Here is an 18,919-nt window from a genome sequence, read left to right as displayed (position 1 = left end):
CCAGGATATAAGAAAGGAAAAGCCAGAAATTGGTGCCTCTGGGACAGACCAGGTAAAGATTGTTGGGCCTTCACATAGTTCTCCGCCGTTACTCACATAATCTTGCACTTCTCCCAACTCCCTTTCTTGTATTAATTTCTTTGTGTAATTGCTGGATGATCGTGCCATGGATTACATTTTTATCTTTTGGCAGATTGAGTTTTAAAGCCTGGGAGGCTGTATGGACCCCTGTAAAAGATACTCAAGGGAAGTAACAAAAAGTTCTTAGCTGGATCTGTTAGTCAGGAGAGCACTTGATTTGGAGTCCAAGGACCAGGTTTTAATCTCTACTTTTCGAGTTACTAGATTAGTGATTTTTGGCAAATCATTTCCTTGCACTGGGCTTCACTTTCTTAGTCCTCATTATAAAAGGGTTTTGACTAGGTAATCTCTAAGGTCCCATCCAGCTCTAAATCCTATGTGGTCCTGAGCAGGTCATTTCCCTTCTTTGGAAATGTCTGCCCCTCTGTAAGGTTCATTCAATGAACATTTATTTATTGGACAGCTCCTATATGTATTGTAATGTGTGATTCATCATCATTAAAGGCAAGGCAAAGATAAGTGATAGTCCTGGCTCTCCTAGAGTTGTAATCATATGATCAAAAGAGAGAATATTTGTAAAGTACTTAGCAGTCAGTCAGGTTCCCCCAGGAACCTCATCATTCTGCAAAATCACATATCAGCCTTGGTACTCTTACCTCATCAATACCCTTCACCTCTGGGATCCCTTTGATTAAAGGGGAAAGCTGTGCTCCATGCCTAGAATTCTCTCCCTCTTCAATTCCATTTCCTTGCTTCATCTTCCTTCAAGTCCATTAAGTAAGCTTCTTGTGGGCAAGACTGTTTTGCCCCTTTTTTATGCTTAGCATTTAGCACAATTTAGTACATAATAGGTGCTTAATAAATGTTTAATGAATGATTGCAAGAAGTCTTTTTCACTCTTCCCTCCTCCCCCCCCCCCTTTTTTTCTTTCTGATTAAAGGGACCATCCCTTTACTCACTTCTTAAAGAAGCCTATTCACTGAATAGGCATTACCTCAAAGTGAGAAAGATTTTAGCCTGAAAGGGCCAGGGTCATTCTGGGCCATCTCCAGCTGTCCTGACGAATATCTGGTCACTGGACCAAGGTGGCCCTGGAGAAGAAAATGAGGCTGGTGACCTTACACAGCCCTCTCTCTCAAATCAAAGTCAACTGCAAGTCGTGTCATCATCTCCCTGAAGTCACTGTCTTCAACAACAAAGGACAAACACAAGCCTTCCCTCTGGGATTATCGCCAATTTAGCCTCTACATGTCATTTGCTCATAGTTGTTTGGATAGTCTCCCCAGTAGACTGAGCTCCTTGAGGGCAGGGAACTTTTCTTTTTTAAACCTTTCTCTGTCTCCCTTTCCCTGGGCACAGTGCCTGGCGAGTAGTAACAACAATCAATGCTTGTTGACTCCCTCTGCCAGCTGGGTTAAATCACTCACAAATTCTCAGATTGCTGGGTCTGGAAGGGACCTCAGATATGCCCCAGCTTCCCTTTCTAGACTTCAGGTTACTCAAATGCAGAAGACAACTATTAGTTCTCCCCCTTCTGACCTCCCTGGGCTCTTGGAAATGGGGGAAAGCTCCGTAAAGTAGGATTTACAGGGTAGGAACCTCGGTTTAGAATGATTATTTACCACCACGCCCCTCCACCCGATCCCACCCCCCCACCCCCCACCCCGCCGCCTCAACCGCCGCCGCCACTGCCGTAGCCACCTGGGAGAAACAACTTGGAGTCAGCCTCGCCAGGATAAAGCAGCCTCCTTGCCTCCCCAAATCCAGCCCCGCCCCTTCGGTCCCGCCCTCCCAGCAGACCAACATCCGGTTCCGGCCCTGGCCGGAAGCGGGTGTGCGTCGCGGCGCGCGGCGCGGCGCGGCGGAGTCGTCTCCCGGACTGTTGCCGGGGCCGTTGCCGGGCTCCCAGCACTGTCCCTGCGCTATTTTCTCGCTCTCTCCTTCTCTCTTCCGGCGTTTTGCGGGAGGCGGAGGCGGCCCCCGCCATGGCCCGGAACACGCTGTCCTCGCGCTTCCGCAAGGTGGACATAGACGAGTTCGACGAGAACAAGTTCGTCGACGAGCAGGAGGAGGCGGCGGCGGCAGCGGCGGCGGAGCCGGGCCCGGACTCGGACCCGGACCCCGGGGAGGTGGACAGCCTGCTGCGGCAATATCCTTCCGCCACCCGCGAGGGCTCTGGGGAGGGAAAGAGGGAGGAGGGAGCACGGGCAGGGAGAGAGACCCGGAGGAGAGGGGGGAGACGGTGGAGAGAGAAGGAGGGGGGAAGGGAAGATGGACCCTGGAGAGGTAGTGAGCGCCCGTGTCTGAATGGCCTTACCACCCCACCGACCCCGGTCACCCCCGAGCCTTCCAGGGTGCTCCCCGATTTCGGAGACCTTTTCCCACCCAGCTGCATCCCGCAGGTCCTTCGGTTCTGAGCTTCCTCTCTTCCCATTCTTGTTCTTTCCTGCATATTTAACTTACCCCATACACTGTAGAACCCGCTAAAGCTAGGAAAGATTTATCAAGGGAACCCCCGCCCAGGTGGTCAGCACCTTTTTTCCCCTGCCTGGTGATTTACGCCCCCACCCCTGCTTCGTGTAAAGAGATTGGCAGCCTCCGGGAACTTCCCCCTTGAGTTCTCTGAGTCCTGATTTCCCCATCCCACCGGCCTGGGACTGAATACAGGTGTGAGGACTGGAGGGATGGGCCAAGTTTGGAAAAATGTGGAGTGGTTGGTTTTACCTGTTTAGAAATGGAAGAGATGGGTGTCTTTAACTGTATAGTACCCCACCCTACGGAGTGGTGATATTGGGGGAAATGGGGCCCTTCTCCTCAGCCTCAGTCTGGGGAGTGCCAAGGTGATCCAGGGCTGAGTAATAGATGGGGTCAGAGCAGTCCCGGATACAGATCTGCATTCATTAACCATGCTTCATACCCTCATGCTGTGACAGGGATCGAGCCTTGTTAAAAATAGGTGTGTCGTGGAGGAGGGGAAGTGAGGGAAGCAGTTTTAGAATAGAAGGCCCCATGGATTTAAGATTTTACCTCTGCCTGGGAATAGAAAAGAAAGCTTGAAAACCTAGTGCTAGTTTCCACTGCCTTAAATTGTGACTTTGATCTTCATTTCCCCAGAAGTACTTTTTATCTCCTGCCTAGAATGTTTGACTTCTAAAAATAGCCCCATCTCATTCTCTGTTAGTATATTTTTGCTATTTCAACAGCCATCTTTTACTTTTAGTGTTCCGTGTTTGGCATATCTTTTCTCCATATTGTTTCCCTTTGAGGTTGGAAGCAATTTTTAAAAGTGAGACTTCTCCTAAAGGCCAAAAATAGCCTCCCTAAAACTCTGGAAGTGGTCTTATTTCTGGCTATAGAAACAAAATCTTTATAAGCAGGATGGTTATCAAGTTGTGTTAGTTATTCATGCCTCCAGAAAGAAGAACATTCTTCATTTTAGTGATGGGTATAGTCAGCTATGTCTCTTTGGTACAACTTCCAATAAAGAAGTTTGACATTTATAATTTGCAGCCTTTATTTATCCAAGGATCTTTAATTGGTTGACTCCATCTTAGAAAATAAGGACTACATTAGGGAGCAGTCTCAAGTGGAGGAAATTTAACAGCCTGTGGTGGCCTCCATTTTTATGTCTAAGGTTTACAACAATCCTGTGAGGACAGTAGTGCAAATATTATCACTTTGGTCTGACTACTTTTTCTTTTTTGGTCCAATCATACTTTCCCCTCCTTAAATCTGACTTGCTAAAAAAAAAAAAAACCCAGCGCGAGTATGGCTTGCAGTTGGTATTATTTTTATGCATAAGAGACAGGCCCTGTGATTTCACTGCTGTTAGGGAATTCTTAGGAAATTCACTCTTTGCATTGGCTACATTCTTCTCTGCAAATTAGTGTCTTAGAAAGTTGCCTAGACCACTGAGATGTCCAGTGAGTTGTCCCGGAGTCACAGAGCCCTTTTGAATCAGAGGTCTTAACCTCAAGGTCAGTTTCCTCTCAACTTTGCCTTGCTATTTCTAATTTTAATTGCATACTTTTCCTTTAAAAAAATTTTGAGAAATACTATAGGAGAAAGTCTTGAAATACTTAAAGTCAGAAGACCTGGTTTTGAATTCCATTTCTGCTTCTTACTCTCTTTGTGACCTCGGAAAAGTAACTTAACCCCTTTCATCTCAAATTTCTATAAAATATGGCTAATATTATAGTGATTGGAATATAGCCTGCATTCTTCAAATGAAACCATAAATCATAGGAAACCACAGGATTTTGAAGAGACTTTTGACATCTAGTCTAAAGGTTCTCAAACATTTTTTGTCTCAGGCATCCTTTATACTCTTACAAATTATTGAGGCTCTCAAGCTTTTGTTCCTGTGGGGTTTAGTTAATATTTTTGTTGTTCATTCATTTTCAATCATGTCCAACCCTTTGCAACCCCATTTGATGATTTCTTGGCAAAGATACTGGAGTGTTTACCATTTTCTTCTCCAGCTCATTTACACATGGGGAAACTGAGGCAGACAGGGTCAAGGGACTTGTACAGGGTCACATAGTTAATAAGTGTCTGAGGCCAGATTTGAATATGAATATGAATCAGGAATATGAGTCTTCCTGATTCGAGGTCTGGCACTCTGCCCACTGTGCCTTGCTATCAATATTTATCACATTCAGAATTAAAACTGATAATGAAAAAAAAATTTGTTTAACTTACTACATGTTGGCCTAAATATTTTTATGAAAAATAACTTTTTTTTTTTTTAAAGCAATTGGGGTTAAGTAACTTGTTCAAGGTTACATGGCCAGTTATTTCTAGGTGTGGTGCTGAGTATCTGAGCCCAGATTTGATCCAGGTCATCCCGACACTGGAGCCGGTGCTCTTACTTGCTGAGCCACCTAGCCGCCCCTAAGCAATTGGGGTTAAGTAACTTGCTCAAGGTTACACAGCCAGGTGTTTCTGGGTGGGTGCTAAGTGTCTGAGCCTGGGATTCGATCTCCAGGTCTTCTCAACACTGGGGCCGGTGCTCTTACTTAGCTGTGCTACCTGGCCGCCCCAGGAAAATAGCTTTTCCAAAAGGAAAAAAAAAATAGAAGAGTGGCATCATTTTACATATTTTTTGCAAATCTCTACTGTGTAGCTTAATAGAAAACAGCTGATTTCTGCTTCTACAGTCAGTCTGTTGTTTTTGTTAAAGTTAAGGAAGAAAATAAAGCCTCACACAGAGATGTGGTTGGAAAAAAAGAATATTTTAATAGGCAAATAATATCGTACTATTGTTATTTAAATAATTGTGACTTTATGAACCATCTTGAGTTCTTCCAGGGGTCCTCAGATCATACCTTGACTGCTGATCTAGTCTCATGTCCTCGTTTTATAGTGAGGCTAACCAAGGCCTAGAAAGAAGTGATTTGTTTAATGTTACGGGGTTATTAATGAGTGAAGGAGCAAGGACTTAAAGCAGGCTCTTGTCTCTTACGTTCAACACAGTTTTTATTAAATGGTGCTAATTCTGGTTGTATTAACATAGATTCTAATGAATATTTTAAATTTTAACCTATTTTTGTCTGAATAGAAACATTTTTAGAAATGGGATCTTAAAAGATTGGATTTCCATCTTTGTGTCATCTAGAGCTCTATCATATCTATCAGCAAAATGGAGGCAGAGATGAAGGTTATTAACTTAAACCTTCAAAAAGGAACAAGTTTTATTTTTTTTCCATTGGACTAGTTGTTATGTAGAATACATGATGTCAGGGACCATAGAGGACATCTAATCTAATTCTCATAGTAATAAGAATCCCTTCTATACATATATCCTTAACAAGCAGTCATTGTCTTGGCTTGAAGACCTACAGTGAGAGGAAACTAATAGTCAAATGATTGCTTGTTACTCAAATATTTCAAACCTATGCAAACACATAATGTAGGTACAGTTATCCCTTTATTAACACCAATACAATTCATTGACAGAAACTGTATCAGCAGAGGTAGACATAATAGGGCATATATAAATACATTCTGGAATTCACTCAGGAACAAGAAGGGCAAAATCTGGCATTAAATACTAAAACATCAGGTAGTTCAGGGGGTTAGGAAAGTGTTTTGGTTTGAGAAGGTTAAGGAAAAAGGTACCTGTCCCAGACCTCTTGCCTGGGGTAGAGAGAACTTGTTTAATGTAATAGATGGGGAGCTAACCTGAGTCAGGCTGACATGGATTCAAGTCCTGCCTCTGATCCATAGTGATTTTATAACCCTGGGCAAGTCATTTAACCACTTAGTGCTCTAGGCAACATTCTTAAGACTATAAATTGTAGAACCATTGCTGATGTTATTTGGAACAGGTAGTTTCCTCACCAATTACTGGTGAAATCAGGTCTACAGGTGCAGATCAGAAAGGATGAGCTTGGGGACCAAGGAATAGGCTTCCATTGGCACCTGACCCAGTCTACCCTGGGGAGGGACCAGAGACCTCTGACAGTGTACCCTTCCCTCCTCAAATCATCCCAAAAGGTCTGGCTTATAGACTTGAACTTTAGGGCCAGTCTAGTAAAACAGTGATTTCAGGAATCTTCCCAAATTTCATTGTATTCCAGATCCTAAAGTCACACATAGATTTACATCCAGAAGAGTCCATCTGGACCAACCTTCTCATTTACAATTGTGCAAACAGACCCAGAGATGCTAAGTAACTTAGTGTCACAACAGTGGCAAGAGGATGAAGTGGCATTCTAGCCAAGCATACTTTCCATTGTGCCATTCATAGCAACAGAGTATTTAGAGACAGCAGGAACCTGATGTAGTCCACCCCCACCCCCATTTTATAAATGAGGAAACAGAGACTGAGGGAGTTTAGGTGGCTTGCCTAAGATCACACAAGTAGTATAGGTAAAGTTTGTATTCCCTACTTACAGAGATAACAATGTTTTAACATTTCATTTTATGCTCACATCACCTCTGTAAGGGTTGAGGTGAGGGACTCATTATACCCATTTCATGGAAAATGAAACTGACATTTGGAAAAGTGAAGTGATTGCACAAGGTCACAGGGCTAACAAACAGCAGAGATGGGACTGATGTCTTCTGACTCCCAATCTTTTCCCTTTCTTAAAATAATAATACATGTTTATATTGTGCTACAATATTGCCTTTGATGTCTTTGATTTTTTGTAGACTATCAGCTGCTTCCGTACTAGAGATAAAGTGTTGAAATTGCAAATACCTGATTGAGTACCATGATGATTAAAACAGAAGAGCCTTAAGACAGAATAAGTAGAATGTTAAAACAGTGCAGACTATTAGACTTAGAAGTGTCTGAGGCCAGATTTGTCACAACCTTTCAAAAAAAATAAGTACAGGAGTGGCTAGGTGGCACAGTGAATAGAGCACTGGCCCTGGAGTCAGGAGGACCCGAGTTCAAATTTGGTTTCAGACACTTAACACTTACGTGACTTTGGGTAAGTCACTTAACCCCAATTGCCCTGCCCTCCCTCCACCAAAAAGCAAAAAAAAACAACCACAAGTCACTTCTAAGTCTAATAGTCTATACACAGCACATTCTCTGAAAAAGTTAGTTTGCCAGTTGTTAACATAAAAGATGGATGTGTCCTTTAAATTTCACAATACAGTATAGTACTTAACATTGTATTTGACCTGAGGTTTATTAGCCCTCCATTGTATTCATTGCATAGTATCATTTAACATTCTTTTGACCCTGCCATGTGTGCTGTATATCACTTTGTATGAGTCTCTAGAAGGTACTTTGGTGACACGCTAGTCCATCCCCCACGTTTTATAGGTGAGGAAACTAAGACCTTGAAGTGGCACATAATTTGCCCAAAGTAACAAAAGTTGTTCTGACTTATGATGTTTTTCCTGGTATGCTGCAATGCCACCTAGATCATTTAGCTCAGGGCTTCTTAAAACTTTTTCCACTTGAGACCCCTTCAGCACTTCTTAAACTATGGGGTCAAAACCCACAGTTTAAGTGCCGAAGCTTCACATGAAAATAGTTTTGTGAGTTGGGGCATATCTTTACCTATAACAAGATTTATTCAAATGCCTTTAGGATATACCCTAATTAAAACTCATTCACAGTAAAGTATAATTCCAACAAGTGGAAGTCACTGATATCAAATACTTTTACCATTTTGATAAACGAGATCACACTGGGAGTAGATATATTGGGAGGGGGGTTGTGGAAGGATGGAGGATTGCAGAAGAAAAAAATTAGACACATGATTTTCATATACTCACAGCATATTAGAACTGGGAAAGGACTCAAGTCCACCTTCATTTTATAGAAAAGGAAAGGGAGCCAGGGAAAAATAACTTAGTCGACTAAGTTAACAAGATGTCTCAGAATCTCATTTGGGAGTGACCACAGAGGTTATAACAGTCCAGTTAATACCTCTACAATATATGAGCATTGCTTGGAAATCCCCCATGATGTGAAACTTACTTGTTGAGGCAGGCAATCCCATTTCTGGACAGCTTTAATTTTGAGGAAGTTTTTTCTTATGTTAAAACCTGCTTCTGAAAGTTCTACCCGATTTTCCTACTTGCAGAACAAGTCTAATCCATCTCTCATGTGATAATTCCACAAGTACTTTTTTCTTTTTGGAGGGGGCAGTTGGGGTTAAGTGACTTGCCCAAGGTCGAATGACACGTGTGTGTGTGTGTGTGTGTGTGTGTGTGTGTGTGTGTGTGTGTGTGTGTGTGTGTGTGTGAAGTGTCTGAGGCTGAATTTGAACTTTGTCACTCCAAAGTTTTCTCTTACTCAGCTTAGACATCTTCAGGGCCAGCAGTTATTCCTTATCTCTAAGTGACAGAATCAGGCTTTGAACCAGTTCTTTTTCTGACTCCATGTCTGGTGATTTACTCACTATACCATCCTGCTGCTTATTTGGTGTATCTGGTGATTTTCCTATAGGGCAGAGAGGTGACAAATAAATGTTTATGGGAGTATTTGTCTTCATTTAGGCAGAGAACTACATAACAATTCAGATGCCACTTCATTAGATTTAGGAAGATTGCTTTATATGCTTAGTTCAGAGAATTCATTAATTTTGAAGTTTCATTGGTTCGAGCTGTGGGGAGACTTGGCTGAGCAGAGGTTATGTGTGTATTTGGTCTATATTTGGATTTTTTTTAAAAAGGCCACACCATGTTTTAAAAGAGGAAATTAAGACTAGCAGATGTAATGTAGCTAAAAATAAGTGTCACCTTTGGGGATGTAACCTAGATTTTCTCTAATGTACTTTGTTCTGAATATAGAACAATTAATGTGAATGAAATACTGTAATTGAGGTTGGGAAGAGAAAGGTTCTGATGGTTCTGCTATGCACTGTTCACTAGATTAAGATATTAATCAGTGCTTTGGGATTTCACTGGTTCAGACTAGATTTGGAAGAAGACAGTGAAAGTTTATAGTTTAATCTTCATTTCTTTGAGAGTTTAATGATCATAAAAGCCTCTTTGAATGCAAGTAAGGCATTTATGCTTACTTAAATGTCTTGAGATTCAATTAGCTTTGATGCAAATTTGTAGGCTGTGAGACTAAAGGTGAAACTTCTTTTCTCTGAATAATAAATTATCATTTTTATAGCACTTAAGATGTACGAATCACTTTTCTCGCAATAGTAGGGAGGAAGGGCCAGCAAATGTTTATAGATGTTTTATGCAAGAGGAAACAGACTCATAGAAGTGAATCAATCTGGTCCTACACAATCAAATCAAGCAAAAAACATTTATTAAGCACCTACTGTGTAACCAGTTACTGTGCTGGATTCTCAGCATTACCAAGACAAAAATGGAACGTACCTGCCCTCAAGTTGTCCGTCTGTTGGTGAGCCAACATATGCAGGTGTACATCTAGGTAAACACGCACAGTAAATAACTTCTGGTGGGAGAGGTACTAGCAGCTGGAGGATCTCAGAATAGCCTCATGGAGAAGGTTGGGCTGCAGCCATACTTCAAAGGAATCTATCTAGGTAGTCTCTAAATTGGACGTGAGAGACCGGAAGGTCCTTAAGGTAGGAATAACTACAGATAGGGCAGTTTGGCTAGCCTGAAGGGGGAGCAGTTTATCCCAGACTTTTAATGCCACCACTTAGGCCTTCACCACCACCCTTCAGGGCACAGGACTAGTTACAAAAAACGACTCAGTTCACAGACTGCCCTCTTTGCCTGCTCTTTTTCACATATTGCTGGAGGGGTGGGGGCAAGAGAATGAGAGGAAGATCCTATTTGACTTTTTGATCCTAAGAACTTAATGAACATGCTTAGTGTAGCAGGCTTAAAAATTCTGTCCCATCAGAGTGATCCTTGACTGGCAGTGATGCACAGGTGATATGCTCAGAGCATTTCATGCAGCTTTACGAAACTCCCCTGTCAATGCGAAGAATCAAGCAGTAAAGGTAAACAGGATAGTCATTTTGGAAGTGGGGTATTGGGTACATATTTTCACATACTGAATCTTGAAAACTACTCCCAGCCCCATATCATACACAGCATCGACAAAGTTATGTGAGTTTGCTCAGAGAGCTAAATGTTCATTCGAAAATAGAGCTTCTGCATTATTACAGATTCTTTTAGCCAGTTGTGAAATTAAAAAAAAAATCTTATGGAGCAGCACAGAATAACAAAATTGTCGGGTATAGACTATTAGTGCTGGAAAAGATTTGTTGATGTTGGAAGATACCTTAGGATATTCAACAAGGATCTTAATCTAGAGCCTGTAAACTTTTTGAAAAATATTTTTATAACTATTTCATTATATTTGATTGCCTGTGTTAGCCTATGTATTTTAATCATTTAGGAAAATTATTTTGAAGAGGTCATAGACTTTTCCAGACAGCCAAAGGGGTCCATGATACAAAAAACCTTACAAACTAAGATAGGGACCTTTGGACACAGAATATTGGTTAAAGGGAGGATCTTGGAATATAAAAGGACCTCAGGATCAGGATGTACAATGTTGGCACTGAGAGGGGTCTCAGGCCTTTAAGATTTTGCCCCTGGGAGGAACTTGTGGTTGGATTTTGGCTGATCCTAGAAGAAGCCTGGGAAGGTAGGATGTTGGCCATGGAAGGGCCTTGAAGAAGGTAGGATGTTAGGAGTGGGGAAGGGCTCTGAGAAGGTAACTCTCTAGGATAATTAGTCTGGTAGTAGTGTGAAGGGAGAGTTAGTTAGAATTAGAAAAGATTTTAAGAGATTAGCTGCTCTTATTTAAATCAGGGAGGAAGCTAAGGCCCCTGATAAGGAAAGTGACATGCCAGATGCCATGCACCTGGTTAATGATGAGACTAGATTCCAAGTCAGGTTTCCTGACTCTGAATTCAGTGTTATTTCTAGTACATGAGAAAGCCACCCAGATGATTTTTGTACATGACATGCAGTATGGCAATTACAATCTCATGGGCTAGGTAATATCTTTAAGAGCTTCAAAAAATGCTTTTAGATATTGATTATTTGTAAAAAGCTTTTTGAGAGAGATTGATGTTTTAAGATCGGCTTTATAAAATGTGATCTCACAAAAGACGAAAATAGATCAGAATTTCACATTGTTCTTATTAATGTAACCACAGGGTCACATGTAAAACCATAGCAGTACAGGAAAGCCAAAAAAGAGCCATATGCCTTTCTTTTGACTTGCAGTGAGGTAGAAATGTACAGTGTTGCTTCTCTGCTTTAATTATTGTTAATTAGATAATCTGAGGCTACATCTGGACTATATGATGATAAATAAATGTTTGACATTAATAGCTGATAGCTCACATTGCAATAATGCTTTGTTTTACAAAGCACTTTTTATTTATTAATATTCTCACAGTAGCTCTGTGGGGAAGGTAGTACAAGGTTTATCTTTGTTTTACAGACAAGGAAACTGAGGCAAAATGATTTACTAAGGTCAAATAGCTAGCAGCTGGCAGACCTTAGACTTCAAGTCAGGGATTCATATTATAAATCCAGTGCTGATTCCCAACTCTGCACTGCTTCTCATGATCAGAGAATGTGTTGGGAGAGTAAAAGTGATTACTCTGTTGTCTGTTTTATGGATGGAGTTAGTTCTCAGGATTATCTCCTAATCCTGTAAGAAAAAATGGAGTTCCACCTACTTTCCCACTGTGTGTGAGGCACCTTGTCTTGTCTGCCACCTGCCCTAGAATGGCCCCTTGGATCTCACCACTCTTTCTTCTGTCTTTGCAGGAACGGGCCCAAGGAGTGGTACTGAAAGTACTCACGAACTTTAAAAGCAGTGAGATAGAGCAGGCTGTACAATCATTAGACAGAAATGGCATTGACTTGTTAATGAAGTACATTTATAAAGGATTTGAAAAACCCACAGAGAATAGCAGCGCCGTGTTACTTCAGTGGCATGAGAAGGTATGTGTTTCTTCCTTCACAGGGGTCTGATCACAAAGCAAGCCATGTGCACAGCCACTGTGTCCTTTCTATTTTAAAGTGTTTTGTAATTGCTTTAGTACTTCATAATTCCTCACTGAGGTAGAACACCTCTCCAAGCCTTTTGGTAAATGGTTTTTATGAATTATTGTGGTCAGCCTTCTAACAATGAGCCTTATTCCATTTAGCAAGGTGGACTCCTTGTTCTTAACATTAGTTATGTTCCTTGAAGTTTTCAGCTTTATAAGACCTGCCAGAACTAGTACACAGTCTTTAAGAATAGAAGGCTCCAGGCTGCAATTAGGCATCACAGGAAGACTTTAGTGGTGGTGGTATTATTCCCATTTTACAGATGAGAAAACAGAGGGTCAAAGAGAAGAGAGATTGCCGAAAATGAAATACATAGTGGCAGAGCTCTCTGTGAAGATAGTGTATTCTGTTCCTTCAAAACGTTGGTGAAAAATTCCTAGGAGCATCTTTTTGAGATGGGGTCTCTCCTTAATGAGTTTAGTCATATTCAATAATAATATATTACAATATAATAGATACTGCTGCTATATATATTAATAAATGATTTATTGAAAGTCATATTTCTATAGTACTCGATGGTTTACACGATGCTTTCCTATTGTATGATTCATACAGCATCTCTGAGAGGCAGGTCAGGTGTCTCAAAGTTTAGAAAGGTTAATCACCTTAGGAAACAATATGTACTCTTTGGGATATGGGGCTAGGAATAGTGTGTCCCAGCTAGGAGCACCTGGCAGGCTTTGCTTCTGGAAGTTTGTGCACTGACTGGGTCAATAGTACACTGTTCTTTAGGTAAACACAGTCCTCCCTGATCTGTGGAACAAAGTCAGGTGTGATATTTCAGCACTTGCAGTGGCAGAACTTGTGGGGAGTTACATTTCTTGCTCCCTCACAGACTGAATTGTTTGGAGTTGAGTTCAGATGTAGCAAGTATTCTTTGGTTTAACTAAAGAGGTGGCCAGTGTGACAGTTTTGAAAATAATTTCAAGAATAACAGTGGTTGAATATTAATAAAGACTTTGCAACGTGGGTTATTCCTCTTAAGTTCAGTGTTACAATTTGTCATTTGAAATCGTTACATAGGTTGGTCTATTCTCTAAATTAACCCTGTATGTAATTCATTACTTGTCTGGGATTACTCAGTGTGTGAGATAGCTTTTGCTATGAAAGAAAAATTAGCAGTGGAAGTGGAAGTGCTCTCATTGTCGGAAAGACTTTAAGAAAAAACAGTTCTAATACTGTGATCCTCCAAGGTTTCTCTGTGACTCCAGAGGACAGAATTAGAATGTCTGTCTGTCTGGGGTGGGAGGGACACTTGGGAAGGCAGATTTCAGCTTAATGTAAAGAACTTCTGGATAATCTAAGACATTCCATTAGTAGAATGGTTGGCATAGTGGACCAGAATGATCACTGGGCGTGGACTCAGATGACCTAGAGTGATTATAGGCAAGTCACTGCACGTTTCTAGGCCAGAATTCCTTCATTGGCAAAATGAAGTTGTTGCATTAAATGATCTTTGAACTCCCCTTTAGCTTTGATATTCTACTGAGTCTGCACTTGGTGGACAGTGAGTTCATTCTCACTGAAGTTGTTCAAGTAGAAGCCTAATGACCACTTGGGGATGCTCAAGAGGGAATTCATACATTGGCAGGGGTTGTACTAGATCATATCAACAGCAGCAGCAACAGTTTGTAAAGGTACTTGCTGTGTGCTGGACACTGATAGAGGTTACATAAAATACCAAGTTTAGATAAGATATAATCCTGTCCATGTGGATCGTAAAGTCTAGTTTAGTAGATTGAATCAACCAGGATAATGGTAGTACACAATATCGTTCTAAGCACATAAAAAAGGTGTACAAGAAAGTGCTTTCTGAGGTCCTGGGAAGGAGGGTAGCAGTTCAGGGAATGTTTTAGAGGTGACGGCATTTAGGATAATAGGTTTTGTTTTTTAATAACTGGTAGGAATTTAACAAGTGAAGGAGAAGGGGAAGACATTCCTTGTAGGAGTGTAGACTGCATGCAAGGGGGAAATAACAGAAGTCTGGAGATGTAGGGGGATCCCAGATTATGCAACATAGAGGGGATTGTGTTCTATTTGGCAAAATTTTTGAGCAGAGGGGTGACATGATTAGATTATGCTGAAGGTTATTTTTGCACCCATGTGGAAGATGGATTGGAGAGAAATTGCAGGGGGAAAAGACTTGTAAAGGTGCTATTGCAGTAGTATATAGGTAAATGGTAATGAGGACCTGAATTAGATGGGGACAGTGGGAATGGACTGAAGGGAACAGATATTGAGAGTTTTGGAGTTGAAATAATTAGGATTTGGTGATAATTGAAAGATGGTGGGAAACCTGAGAAATCCAAGGTTGGTGCATGGAAAACAAGGTGGACGTTTAGGAATAAAGATTATCGGATTGGTGTGGGACAGATTTCATTTGGGATGCTATATAGGACATCTAAGTGGAGATATCTTAGAAGTGGTTATGGTCCTTGTATGAAACTTGTATGGACATCAAGATTGGGGATGCAGATATAGGAATCTTGTATAGATGTGGTCAGAGTAGCTAGAGAAGAGGGCCAGTGCCAGGTGCTTGGGAACTACTCCCATTAGTGGTGGTAATGTGGAGAGACAGAGGGAAAGAGAGACAGGCTGTGAAACAGGATAGGAGAAAAGTGTATGAGAGGTGTTAAAAGCTATAAGGTCAAAGATGTTGTGGAATATAAAGAGGCTGCTGGATTTGGTGATTAGGAAATTATTAGTTCCAGTGGAATGATGGACAGGATTGAAGAAAAAGTAAAAGAAACTTTTGCAAGGAGTTTACTTGTAAAAATCCCCTCTTTGGTGTCCAGTTTTTCTCCTGTTGTGCTCTGGGACAGGCTTTTACTTAAGAAATGTGTGACACAAGTACTCCTTGTCTAACATCTTTTTTCCATGAAAACATTCTTACTAGGTGAAGCAGTCATACAGGGGCAGTTGATTCTATGCAAACAATACTCGGATTGGCACTAAGAATAAGTGTGATGCTCAGTAGTTTTCACATACCTTGTTGGCCTCAAAAAGATAGCTTTAATGAGGTATCAGTTTTGCTTTCTGGTGCTTTGGCCCACCAAGTCTTAGTGCAATTTGGTTATGATGGTATTGGTTGAGGCAGTACTGTGTAGAGTGTGCCTGAAGAATGATTTTCACCCTCTGAAGAGCCAAGGCAAATTTATCTTACCTAAAATAATGCCTCTACACAGAAGCGTAGAAATGTTTTCATGTGGCTGCCCACCTCATCTGGTTTGGGCTGACTGAGAGATGCATTTCTGCTCAATGTTATTTGTATCATAATAGGAAGTTGAAATAGGTAAGTAGCTTCCCCATGGCAAGTACTGATGAAGATTCTGGTCACTATGGTACCCTGAGGAAAAACTTTGGAGAATGTCAGTAAATGAATTATTATTCTCTTCTGGACTGTTGAGGTAGCCTCCGAAATAGATTTTCCCAGATTTACCCTGTGCAAACAGTTTCAAAGATGTAGTTCTCTGATTCGATCATTCTCTTGCTCAAAAACCTTCACTGGCTCCCTTTTGCCTGTCACATAGTTAAGATTCCTAAGCCAGGCATTTTAACAGCAACTTACCTTTCCAGATTTATGTCCATACCTTCTGTACTCCATCTAAACTAGATTGCTCATAAATATGCCCAAGATTTCCCATCTTCTGTGCTTTCAGGCTGTTCTCTGTGTATATGAAGTCTCCCTTCTCACTGCTGCCCCAGAGTAGGAAAATCCTACCCATCTTCTTTTTATTTTTATTTTCAGTTCCAAACTCTCCCTCTGAAATGTGATACTCATACATATGAAGCCATACAAAACATACCACATTAGTTGTATTTCAGGGGAAGGCAAGAAAAATTTTAAAATACCTGTCTTTTTAAAAGACTGACTGAAAAACCACTTTCTAGGAAGGGACTTCACCTTATGGACTTTATATCCCTAGCACTTCTTTGGATCTTTGTAGTCATAAGCCCCTATTAGACAAAGCTCCACAAGGGCAAGGACTGTGTTCTGACTAAGTGTAGGAGCATCTTCCAGTGCCAGCACAGGGTATAGGGATTAATGTTGACTGAGTTTAAGTATTTGCACAACTCTTAAGACTAACTGAGGTGCCAAGCTATGTTGGCAGAGGCAGTTCCTCACCAGGAGGCTTAGTCCAAAAAAAAAAAAATTTAGGCACATAGAATCTGAGAGTTGGAAAGGAGCTCAGAAATCATTTTTGTCACATAAATCCCTTCTCTTTGATGGCTTTTAATCATAGTACTTAGAACTGGAAGGGCAAGTATCATCCAGGTGAACATTTGACCTGAGTAGGATGTTCCTTTGTAAACTCCCTGACAAATGGTCATTCAAATTGTTGTTTAAAAACTTTAAACAGGGGTGGCTAGATGGCATAGTGAGTAGAGCACTGGCCTTGAAATCAGGAGAACCTGAGTTCAAATCCTGCCTCAGACACTTAACCCTTATTAGCTGTGTGACCTTGGGCAAATCACTTAACCCCAATTGCCCTGCCTTCCTCCCTCCAAAAAGAAAAAAAAAAACGTTTAAACGATGGAGAACACACATTTTGAGGCAGGCTTTTTCATTTTTGGTCAGTTGGTGCTTAGTAAATTAAAATTAGAACGTATGCAGTTGGATACAATGGGGAAAATATTATAAATATACTCAGGAAAACGGGCCGAGCCCCAGCACCGCTAGTGGCTACTTGAGCTGTGCTTCTCTAAAAAAAGTAGGATTCAATTTGCACTCCTTGCCTCATGAGACTGTATTGTGAAGAAAGTACTTTGTAAACCTTCAAGTGCTATAGAAATATGTAACTGATAATAACAAATTGGGGGGGGGGGGGGGTGTTTGTGGCTAAATGATCTAACCTGTACTATTGGTCTCCTTTTCTCACTCCAATAGGCATTAGCAGTAGGTGGTCTAGGTTCCATAATAAGAGTTCTCACAGCAAGAAAAACTGTTTAAAAAAAAGACTTTTAACTTGCACTGAGAAGACCAGAAGAGTTTGGGGGACCCAGGACAAGGAAGAAGGAATAATGGAGATGACACTGGCCCGTCTTCCCCAAAACTACAATGAATCTATTTCAGACCATTCATTTGTTGAAAATGCTTTTTATTTTTGAGGTGGAGGGGGGGAAACCCAATGTTCTGCTGCTGCCTTTTCTGAATCCTGCACATGATCTGACATTCTCCTTCACCTGGGAGTCACAAATTGCCACCAGTGAAATTGGATATTGGAGAGAGGAGGATTCATTCTGCTGGTGGGTGCTCCTGGGCACTGCTGATGTAGAATGTTGGGATGCCTTTGGCAGGTGTAGAATTTTTGCTGCTTGGAAAGGGAGTGCTTGTTTGGTGTTATATTTTCAAAGAATCTGAGGGTTTGTACAGAAATAGTGTTCCTAGAGGAGGGAAGCAGACTCTGGGGCTGATTTTTATTGTAAAGTGCCTGCTGGATCAATAAAGCTCTTCACTCATTAGTATATTAATTTTTGGTGTGTTTCATCCAGTAAAAAAGAAGAGTGATGCTACATGGCAGGGCCTCTGAGTTGTTCAGGGAGACTGACCAAGAATAGGAGAGCTGCAGGTCTTGGCTCTTAAGCCATGTGGATGGATGCAACTTGTGGGTCTAGTCTACATACAGTTAGGCCATGAGCTCTGCATCACTGCCTAAGCTGATGGATCACAGGAAGGCAAAATGATGTTTGGTGTTAAAATATTTATTGTTTCATACAACTTCAAGTTTACCTTGTCTGTACATCTTGGTTCTTAAGTTAATAAAGTACCAACCACATTTAATACTTTGTCCATATTTTAAAAGTGTTTTTATATGGCTTTCTCAGAGGGGTGTTTTAAAAGGGCAAAAAATGCCTGTATTGGTCACAGATTTATGAATAGGAGGCCATCACAGTGTAAAGTATCATAGAATTTCCCAAACACAGAGAATGTGTTTTACTAATGACAAGATAGGTTTTCCTTCTGCTTAAAAAGAAACCAAAAAAACCATCTATGAGAAATGGGTGGAGGCCAGTAAGAAAACAGGAATCCTTTCTAGCACAGAACTGGTGGGGTTGATGGGATTAGGGGATTTGAGTCTTGGTTACACCACTTACTAGTTGTGTGACCTTGAACAAACTGGTGTCATCAGTAAAATGGAGACACCATTGCCTAAGACTGACTTCATGAGGGTGGTAATAAGGAAAATCAAAGTATTAGGTAAAAATAAGCTGTTTAACAGCTTTCTCAAATCCTGAGAGTGGCATTACTCATATTAAATAAAAGTAAACTTGGTTCTGTATTGTGAACTAAATTTTCTTTAATAAGTAATTAAGGATAAAGTGCTTTTTGTAATTTTTATTACCTTTTATCTTTGTT

The 18,919-nt window shown here is 41.0% G+C and overlaps 1 protein-coding gene across 1 annotated transcript; it reads left to right on the top strand.

Annotated features, from left to right (window-relative positions):
• The first annotated feature begins 1,888 nt into the window (after positions 1-1,888).
• Positions 1,889-18,343, top strand: ARPC5L (actin related protein 2/3 complex subunit 5 like). Its single transcript, XM_069082775.1, has 4 exons — positions 1,889-2,231; positions 10,413-10,484; positions 12,277-12,453; positions 17,450-18,343. Exons 1-4 carry the CDS (start codon positions 2,067-2,069, stop codon positions 17,510-17,512), a joined length of 477 nt encoding a protein of 158 aa, XP_068938876.1. The 5' UTR covers positions 1,889-2,066; the 3' UTR covers positions 17,513-18,343.
• The last annotated feature ends 576 nt before the right edge of the window (positions 18,344-18,919 follow it).

This window comes from Petaurus breviceps, unplaced genomic scaffold, assembly GCF_028583685.1.
Source record: "Petaurus breviceps papuanus isolate PSGF00001 unplaced genomic scaffold, PetGlider_PUasm1.0 171, whole genome shotgun sequence".
Taxonomy (NCBI): domain Eukaryota; kingdom Metazoa; phylum Chordata; class Mammalia; order Diprotodontia; family Petauridae; genus Petaurus; species Petaurus breviceps.
This window is presented reverse-complemented; position numbering and strand designations above follow the sequence as displayed.